The sequence below is a fragment of the Aotus nancymaae genome, unplaced genomic scaffold, assembly GCF_030222135.1.
Source record: "Aotus nancymaae isolate 86718 unplaced genomic scaffold, 86718_ANA_hifiasm-v0.15.2.pri h1tg000057l, whole genome shotgun sequence".
NCBI lineage: Eukaryota > Metazoa > Chordata > Mammalia > Primates > Aotidae > Aotus > Aotus nancymaae.
In genome coordinates, this window is record NW_026988471.1 from 72591793 (window position 1) to 72601875 (window position 10083).

The window sequence follows — 10083 nt, forward strand, 5'->3', positions numbered from 1 at the left end:
AAAAGGCAGACCACAGAGTGACAGAAGTTCTCTGCTTCTGTATATATTAAAACAAAGGACTTGATTCCAAATTATCTATACAGAAAACTCTTACAATAGGAAAAAGATAGTGACCCAATACAAAAATAAGCAAACCAGTTGAACAGGCACTTCACACAAAAGAGGATATCCAAGTGGCTGATAAGCATATACAAAGATGCTCACATTGAAGGGTCTTCAGGGAAATAAATGCAAGTTAAAACCACATACCTAGGGAATTTGAATCAAGGCAGTTCTGTTAACTTCTTTTACTGTATTTACTAACAAGTACATTGGTGATATTAATGCTTATGCTCAGGAGTTCACAGTCTGAAGAAGGAATAAATGACACAACAGAAAACTGACAATTATATATGGAAACACAGAGAGTTATATACTAAAAGTCCAGAGCTAGAGACATAGTAGCCATATCTTTTACCCTGAAATCAAATCAAATCAAATCCTGGGCTAAAGTGATCCTCGAGCCTCAGCCTCCCAAAGTACTGGATGATAGGCATGAGCCACTGCACCTGGCCAAAAAGTTTTTTTTTTAAAAAAAAGAAAGAAATTGGTAACTATATTGGTATCTCAAGGCAGGGATATTAAAAGGCTAGGGCCAGGGTGGGAAATTTACTTATCACCGTGCTTATAAATAAAATATGTAAACTAAAAAAAAAAGTCTGCGGGCCGGGCGCGGTGGCTCACACCTGTAATCCCAGCACTTTGGGAGGCCGAGGTGGGTGGATCACGAGGTCAAGAGATCGAGACCATCCTGGTCAACATGGTGAAACCCCGTCTCTACTAAAAATACAAAAAATTAGCTGGGCATGGTGGCGCGTGCCTGTAATCCCAGCTACTCAGGAGGCTGAGGCAGGAGAATTGCCTGAACCCAGGAGGCGGAGGTTGCGGTGAGCCGAGATCGCGCCATTGCACTCCAGCCTGGGTAACAAGAGCGAAACTCTGCCTCAAAAAAAAAAAAAAAGTCTGCGTGAATCTGGTGAATTCACCTGGGTGAATCTGGCGGAGCCTTCTGGGTCAGGATGGCGCGGATCAGCTGAGGCCAGGACCCGCAGGCACTGCCCTACCTCTCGCCAGATCACAGCTCTGCCTCTGCAAGGCCCCAGGGAAACGAACATCCCTGCTCACCTGACCGAAGCTGAGCGTCTCGCCCAGGATCACCAGAGAGCTCAGGGTCCTTCCCCTGATCGCCCCAGGGTGGGCATTTTAAAAAGCGGCTGAAGGGAGGGAACACACTCTTTGGTGCCGTGCCCACCTTGCCTCGCCCAGGGCGGGCACTCAAAGGCTTTGGGGGCCCCGCCCGAGCCGCAGTGTGGAGAGGCCGCCCCATGCCCCGCCCCGCCAAATTTAAGCGCCTCCGCCCAGCGCCGGACACCCAGCGCCGGACGTTCCCAGACAACCGGTCTTGCTCGTACCATTTGCAGAATCTTCTCACTCCTCCCGAGCTCCCCTCCTTGCTCCCGTCCGGGCATGGGCCGCGCCAAGCCCAGCCCCAGGCCGCCAGGCAGCGTGCCGCCCGCTCCCTCGGGCACTCGGGTCCGGCCTCCGCGCTCTGGCCCTAGCCCCTCTCCGGCGCTCGGGTCCCCCACAGGCCAGAACACGCCCCGCACTCCCGGACGGGGAGAAGGGTTCCAGTCCCCCTTCTCCGTCGAGGCCATCCTGGCGAGGCCCGACCCCCTCGCGCCGGCTGCCTCCCCGCTGTCGGGCTCCGCCTGCGCCCACCCGAACCTCTGGACAGCTCCTTCTCCGTGCACTGCCCAGAGTCTGTCCTGGCCGTGCCGGGCATCGTGGCCGCCTGCCTATCTGAGCGTGAGTCTCTACCCGCTGTGCTGCCCGCGCCCCGTGCCGGGGCCGCGCGTGGCTCCCGTCTGCGGCCTGCGGGACCTCGGCGTCACAGGTACTGCGCGCCCGGACTGGAGGGCCAAGGTCGCCACCGCCGGCGGAGAGGGCAGGAGAGGGCACTGGGTTGTGAGTCACACATGGCTGGAGTGGGAAGGGGCTCTGCCACCGTTGACCTTGCCGCTGAAGCAGAGGACCGAGACAGTCTTGCCGAGAAAGCCTCTGGTGCGAAGCTTTCCTTGCACGCTGCTGAGGTGGGAGAGGATGGGTGTGAGGGCGGCGCAGTGCGGAAATGCGGTGGGCAGGAGGTCAACGCTGGGGCTGCACGGGGACCCAGCCCTGCTTCCGTTCCTTGACTGCCTCGCACACCCCGGGGTAGCGCTTGGTGGCACACACGCTTCCCAAAGCGGCTCTCAACCCGAACCGATGGCCCTGTTTTTTTTTTTCTTTTTCCCCTGGGGAGAAGTGGATGCTCCGGACCGTGCTGTTGAGCGAATACCACTGCCACAGCTCACGTCTGTGAACTTGGGCATCACTTCTCCGCTCTGAGCCTGCATGGCTGCAGTGCTCTAAAGTGGTGCTTAAGGGCCAGGCACTTAAATCTCAGGAGAAAGCAACTGTAAAACCGGGTACGGTGGCTCAGGCCTGTAATCTCAGCACTTTGGGAGGCCAAGGCGAGTGGATCACCTGAGGACAGGAGTTCGAGACCAGCCTGGCCAACAAGGTGAAACCCTGTCTCTACTAAAAATACAAAAATTAGCTGGGCGTGGTGGGGCGCATTTGTAATCCCATCTACTCAGGAGTCTGAGGCAGGAGAATCACTTGAACCTGAGAGGCAGAGGTTGCAGTGAGCGGAGATTGCATGACTGCACTCCAGCCTGGGCGACAATGAGACTCTATCTCAAAAAAAAAAATAAAATAAATAACTGTAGAGGGAACTTTGCCCTCTAGCATTAAACATCCACCTTACATGTGCTTTTGCCATTTTTGGTTGCCAGGTTCATGTTTCCCCAAGGCCCCACGAAGAAAACAGGAGCAAAGTTAGTCCAGGCCTTATCAACCCATACCAAGATAACTGTAACACAATCTTGCTGGATTCCTACTCAGGGCACCGGCCTCAGTCCTGCATTTCCTCACCCCATTTCAGCAGTGCATTAACCCCTGGACTGCCAGCCCCATCCAAATTCAACACCACTGGATCTGGGAGCTGTGCCAATCACTCCAAGTCACCTTTCTCTGAGCTCTTCACACACCTGAGGTCTGAATTAAAGTTTGCTACTTCATGTTACAGTTGTGTTGTCTCATTTTCAAGCTAGTTTTTTTTGTTGTTGTTTTTTGTTTTGTTTTGTTTTGAGACCGAGTCTCGCTCTGTCTCCCAAGCTGGAGTGCAGTGGTGAGATCTCTGCTCACTGCAACCTCCACCTTCCGGACTTAAGTGATTCTCATGCCTCAGCCTTCAGAGTGGCTGGAATTACAGGCGCCCACCACCACATCCGGCTAATTTTTGTATTTTTTTTTTTTTTTTTTTGAGACGGAGTTTCGCTCTTGTTACCCAGGCTGGAGTGCAATGGCGCGATCTCGGCTCACCGCAACCTCCGCCTCCTGGGTTCAGGCAATTCTCCTGCCTCAGCCTCCTGAGTAGCTGGGATTACAGGCACGCGCCACCATGCCCAGCTCATTTTTTGTATTTTTAGTAGAGACAGGGTTTCACCATTTTGACCAGGATGGTCTCGATCTCTTGACCTCGTGATCCACCCACCTCGGCCTCCCAAAGTGCTGGGATTACAGGCTTGAGCCACCGCGCCTGGCTAATTTTTGTATTTTTAGTAAAGACAGGGTTTCACCCTGTTGGCCAGGCTGGTTTTGAACTCCTGACTTCAAATGATCTGCCCACCTCAGCCTCCCAAAGTGCTGGGATTACACGTGTGAGCCACTGCACCGGCCTCAAGTTAGTTTTTGCATGGGTATTATATCTACACAGTCCAAATGTCAAAATTTATACTAAGATATATGAAATATATGAAGAGTACTTTTCTCTTTTGCCTGTCACCTAGCCACCTACTTCTTGAGATATTTTATGCATATTTATTACCTGAATACAGATATACACAAACATGTCTATTCTTTCATTTCCCCACACTCACCATACACTCTGTACCTTACTCTAGTCACTTGATCATATATCTTGGAGATTTTTCCAATCCATAAAGAGTTTCTTTTACAACCACAGAGTAGCCCATTGTAGGAATATATCATAATTTGTTTAATTAGGTCCCATTGATTTTTTGTCACTGCTATTATATACAGCACAGCAATGAATAACCTTGCACATAGGCTATTCTAGTATAGCTGGGCTGGGCTTGCGGTAGTTTTGCCAGATAGCCCTCCACAAAGCTTGTAGCCCCTCTGCCCTCCTGGACTTCAAAACCAGCTGTGTGAGAGTGCTCCCTTCTCCTTCAATCTCACCTACATAATGTCCATCTTAGTTTAGCCAATCTGATAGAAGGAAAACAGTATCTCTGTGTTAGTTCAATGTGCATTTCTGTAACATAAGTGAAATGGAGCATATTTTCATGTTTAAGAGCCATTTGTATTTTTCTGTGAAAAATACATATTTTCATGTTTAAGAGCCATTTGTATTTTTCTGTACTATCTGTTCTTTATTTTGCCCATATGTATAGTTGGTCATTTAAAACAATCTATTTATAGATGCTGTTTTCTATTGAGGAAATTAGCCCTGGCAGGGTGCAGTGGCTCAGGCCTGTAACCCCAGCACTCTGGAAGGAGATCAAGGTGTGTGGATCACTTGAGCTCAGGAGTTGAGACCAGCCTGGGTAACATGGCAAAACCCCATCTCTACTAAAAAGACATAAATTAGCTGCGCATGGTGGTGCACACCTGTTGTCCCAGCTACTTGCCGGGGCTGAAGTGGGAAGATTGCTTGCACCTGGGAGGCAGAAGTTGCAGTGAGCCGAGGTCAAGCCACTGCACTCCAGCCTGGGTGACAGAACAAGACCTTGTCTCGAAAAATTAAAAAAAAAAAAAGAAAGAAAAAAGAAATTAGCCCTTTAACTGTAATGAGTTGCAAAATTTTTTCTGTTTATTGGCCTTTGACTTTGAGTATGGTGGTTTTCTTTCATTACATAGAAAAAAAATTTAACTTTTTTATGTTTGATGTCTTTTTACAAATGAGTTCTGTCCTTTTTTTTTTTTTTGAGACAGGTTCTCTGTCACTCAAGCTGGAGTGCAGTGGTGCACAGGCTTAAGCACTCCTTCTGTCTCAGCCTCCCGAATAGCAGGGACCACAGGCATCCGCTACCATACTCGGCTAATTAAAAACAGTTTTTTTTGGTAGAGGTAGAGTCTCACTATATTACCCAGGCTGATCTTGAACTGCTGGGCTCAAGTGATCCTCCCTCCTCAGCCTCTTAAACTGCTAGGATTACAGTCATGAGACACTGTGCCTGGCCCTGTGTTTTATATGATACTTGGAAAGAGCTTCCTCACTGTGAGGTCATAAAATAACTTCCCCCTGTTTTTTTTTCTAAATTGTTGTGGGTTTACCTTTCTACATTTAAATATTTCCTTCATTTGGATTTTCTTTTTAGTGCAAGGTATTGGATGTGGATCCAGCTTAATTTTTCATAGATTTGGAAATAATCCCTCTCTTCCCCATTGCATTATCACTTCTGTTTTAATTTTTATAATAACCATTGACTTTCTTCTTGCTCTGTGCCTGGCACAGTGCTAAGCACCCTGTAAGCATCATATGTTTTTGTTTTTGTTGCTGTAGCAGTAGTTGTTGAGACAGGGTCTTATTCTATTGCCAAGGTGTGATTTCTGCTCACTACAACCTCTGCCTCCCGGGCTTAAGTGATCCTGCTGCTTCAGCCTCCTAAGTAGCTGGGACTACAGTTGTGCACCACCACACCTGGCTAATTTTTAAAGTTTTTATAGAGATGGAGTTTTGCCATGTTGCCCAGGGTGGTCTCAAATTCCTGGGCTCAAGCGATGAACTCCCACCTCAGCCTCCCAGAGTGCCGGGATTACAGGTGTGGGCCACCGCGCCCAGACAGCACCATGTTAAAATCTTTATGACATATCTGGAAGTAGGGATTATTATCACCATTTTACATATGAGGAAATCAAGGCTCAGAGAAGTATACTGACTTGCCCAAGGTCCTGTGGCTGGTAATTGGTGGCAGAGCTAGGATTGCAACTAGAGCTCTTGGTTTTTTTGTTTGTTTGTTTTTGAGACAGAGTCTCACTCTATCACCCAGGCTGGAGTGTAGTGACACGATCTCGGCTCACTGCAACCTCCACCTTCCAGGTTCAAGTGATTCTCCTGCCTCAGCCTTCCAAGTAGCTGGAATTACAGGTGCCCACCACCACACCCAGCTAATTTTTGTATTTTTAGTAGAGACAGAGTTTCACCATGTTGGCCAGGCTGGTCTTGAACTCCTGACCTCAGGTGATCTGCCCGCCTCAGCCTCCCAAAGTGCTGGGATTACAGGCATGAGCCACCATGCCTAGCCTCAACTAGAGCTCTTAAGGAACACATAATACAGCCTACTTTCTTCTCCAAAGGTCAACTTCCAATTCTGAAACAAGGCAGACTAGGTACACCAGGCTGTATGTCTGATGGGCTTTTCCTGATCTTTTAGTCTACCTTGGCAGGCACGTGGTTAGCTTAGTGGGCCCAGTGGTTGGAGTTCTGAGCAGCCAGAACCCCAGATGCACTCCCTTTGTTGGGGCAGTCTGTCTGTCAGCCCTGAGGCCTCCCCAAGGCTAGCGGGGGCTGAGTAGTGTTAGCATTGCACTTGACATTCTTCTGCCTAGAATACTCGCCTCCCAGATAGCCCAATGGCTCACTCCCTCATCTCCATCAAGACTTGACTTAGGAACTGCTCCTGGTTGATGTATCTCCAGTGGCCCACAGCTTGGTCTCATCTACTCCCATGGCTTAAAATACCATCTATATAAGCTGATGACTCCCAATTTTTTTTTTAATTGAGACCAAGTCTCTCTCTGTCACTCAGATTAGAGTGGAGTGGGCTCGATCTTGGCTGACTACAACCTCTGCTTCCTGGGTTCAAGTGATTCTCCTGCCTCAGCCTCCCAAGTAGCTGGGATTATAGGTGTGCACCACCATGCCCACCTAATTTTTGCATTTTTAGTAGAGACGGGGTTTCACCATGTTGGCCAGGCTGGTCTAGAACTTCTGATCTCAAGTGATCTGCCCACTTTGGACTCCCAAAGTGCTGGAATTACAGGAATGAGCCACCGTGCTCAGCAATGATTCCCAAATTTGTGTCCTCAGCTCAACCCACTCTTCTGACTTGTATCTCTTCTGACCTCACTTCTAAAATGTAAGCTCCATAAAGACAGAGATTTTCTATTTTGTCCTGAAACCATGCATGACACACGGTAGACATTCAAAAAGTATAATATTTGTTCACTGAATTAAAAGGGTGAACCCCTGGGGGGCTCCTTTCCCTGCCCATCCTATGGCATTGCCAGAAGCAGTCAAGGAAAGGAGAGCAAGGCAAAGAGAAGGGAGGTTTGGCAACCCTTATTTGGGGCCAGAAGTTAAGCCACTTGCCTGAGAGCAGTGGTGGCAGACAGTCTCATCGCGTTGTCCCTTCTTTTCCATTTGTTTGTTTCCTGTTGTTTCTGCACAGTCTCTTCTCACGGTCTTCTTGCCCTGTTACCTAGCCAAGGGGAAGGCAAGGTAATGGAGCTGGGTGTGCCTTCTCACTCTGCCAAGATGGGTGCGCAGGGGGCTTCTGACTAACCTCTCCTGCTGCTGGTTGCTCTTTAGGCTTGGAGCTGGCTCATTGCTCAAGACTCCGGGCCTTCCCAGGCTGGGCCCCAACGGAGGACCTACAGGACACAGAGAGACAGCAAAAGAGAGTCCGAACTATGTTTAACTTGGAGCAGCTGGAAGAGTTGGAGAGAATGTTTGTAAAACAGCACAATCTGGTGGGGAAGAAGAGAGCCCAGCTGGCAGCTCGGCTTAATCTTACAGAGAACCAGGTGGAAGCAGGGACTCCTGTTGGGCCTGCGCTGCACCTGGGGATAGACACTACCTCAGCAAGGCCCTAAGCGGAGGGTGGGAGGAAGACATGGACCCTCTTCCCTGTGCCAGGCTGTTGAGGGGGGCAGGCCCTGACTTTTTGCACTCTCTATATAATGAAAGAAACAGTCCCATTTGAAGTTACATTATGTGAACAACATAAGATATTAACTTAGGTTATTAGTCTAAAACTTGATAACAAAGTGTTTCCATGCCAAATAAGGACCTGCTAGTAAAATTAAGTAGACATTCAAGAGACTAACTATAATCAATATTTCTTTGATCCCTATATTCCTCTCCAGCTATTAAATCATTTCTCTGCTCCTTTCACGGCAAACTTCTCAAGAACTTGTCATGTTCACTTTGTCCCTGTCCTCACCTCCCACTCACTCCTTCACACAGTCCAACATGACTTTTCCCTACCATTGCATCAAAACTTCTCAGCAAGGTCCCTAATAAACCTCCATGTTGCCAAAGCCAACAGATGCTTTCCTTTCTTCAACCTAGTCCACCACTCAGCAGCTCTCAGTACTGGACACTCAGCCACCCCATCCCTTATTGAAACATGTGCCTCATAGCCTCCAGACACCATGCTGTCTTGGTTTTTCCTCCCAGCTCTGTCTCCTTGGCAGGCTACTTTTCCCTTGCAGACCTCGAAATCTCTTCCCAGCTGGTCTCATTTATTCATTCCCATGGCTTAAAATACCATCTATAACCCAATAACTCCCAAATTTGTATCCTCAGCACAACCATCTCATCTGACTTTATCTCTAACTACCTTCTTGGTGACTCCACTTAGATGTCTCGTGGGCACGTATCTCAAACCCAAGTTTAAACCTCAATTTCTGACTTTTTTCCTGCCCAAATCTGTTCCTTTCCCATACATGACTCCACCATCCACCTGGTTACTCAAAAACCCAATCATCCTAGATTCCTCCTTCTTCCCCACTTCCAACCATCAGTGAGCCTTGTCATTTCTACCTCCAAAATACAGCTGGAGTGGCTTCACTTCTCTCCATCACCCCTAGTGTATGCCCCAGCTCTCCCTGGGCCGCTGTGGTGGCCTCCCTCCTGTCTTCCTGCTTCTGCTGCCATCCATGCTTCACACAGCAGCCAGGTGCACAGTGCACTCCATATGTAAATAGGATTATGTGGGCCCACGTAAACTCCCCACAGGTAGCACTCCTTATCTATGATCTTCCAGGTGCTGGGTGATCTGGCACCTGCTGACCTCTCCCATTTCCCTCCTTTGATTTTCTCCTCTCTCATCCATGCTTTGCTCCTTCCTAGACCTCAAACACTCCAAGCTTGGTTCAGTGCCTTTCTACAGGTTGTTCCCTGCCCTGCGGTCCTGCTCTTCTCTGTCCCCATCAGGTGGGCCTCCCTTCCTTTGAGCCTCAGCTTTAGTGCTGGTTCCTCAGGGGAGGACTCCTCTACCCAAATCCCTGTTTGTACCCCCTTTTGTGTTTACATAGCTCTTCGTTTGTTTACATGTTTGTTGCCAGTGTTTCTTCACTAGCTTGTGAGCTCCATGAGGGCAGGCAGCTTGCCTCTGTTGCTCACCACTGTATCAACATCACACTCAATAAATACTCGGATGAATGAATGTTGTCTGGAATTATAGAATGGGGTGTTTTGGAGGAGGCGCCTTCCTGAGAAGGAAGAGCAAACATTGGCCAGGCAGAGGGAGGTGTTCACTCTAGGAATTGGGAAGCAGTGAGACCTGCTGGTCACATTCTGATCTTTGCCCCACTGTCTCCAATTATAGGTGAGAGTCTGGTTCCAGAACCGCAGGGTGAAGTATCAGAAGCAGCAAAAGCTGAGGGCAGCAAAAGCTGCTGCCGAGGCTGCCTCCCTGGATGAGCCTTCGAGCAGCTCCAGTGCCAGCATCCAGAGTGATGATGCCGAGTCAGGAGCGGAGAGCTGAGGATTGCAACAGAGGCCCTGGCCAGGCTGCCTGGCTAGTTGCTCCTGAGCTCTCTGCCTCAAACCTCAACAAATAGCCTCCTCAACCAGAGGAATCTAAGCTGTCAAGCAGGGACCCCCTTTTTTATATATCCATACCCCTGGAAACTGGAATAATAAAATGATTGGAGGTACAGACTTTGGTCTTCAGCTATGTCCTTGTCCAG

At 48.9% G+C, this 10083-nt stretch overlaps 1 protein-coding gene across 1 annotated transcript; it reads left to right on the plus strand.

Moving 5' to 3' along the window:
* Positions 1-1506: 1506 nt before the first annotated feature.
* On the plus strand, positions 1507-9878 carry LOC105733299 (homeobox protein notochord-like). Its single transcript, XM_012475642.3, has 3 exons — positions 1507-1933; positions 7697-7911; positions 9720-9878. Exons 1-3 carry the CDS (start codon positions 1507-1509, stop codon positions 9876-9878), a joined length of 801 nt encoding a protein of 266 aa, XP_012331065.2.
* Positions 9879-10083: the final 205 nt, after the last annotated feature.

Coding starts and splice junctions, on each gene's coding strand:
- LOC105733299 (XM_012475642.3), top strand. CDS start 1,507: ATGGGCCGCGCCAAGCCCAGCCCCAGGCCGCCAGGCAGCGTGCCGCCC. Junction 1,934..7,696: donor GCGGGACCTCGGCGTCACAG/GTACTGCGCGCC, acceptor GTTGCTCTTTAG/GCTTGGAGCTGGCTCATTGC. Junction 7,912..9,719: donor TTAATCTTACAGAGAACCAG/GTGGAAGCAGGG, acceptor CTCCAATTATAG/GTGAGAGTCTGGTTCCAGAA.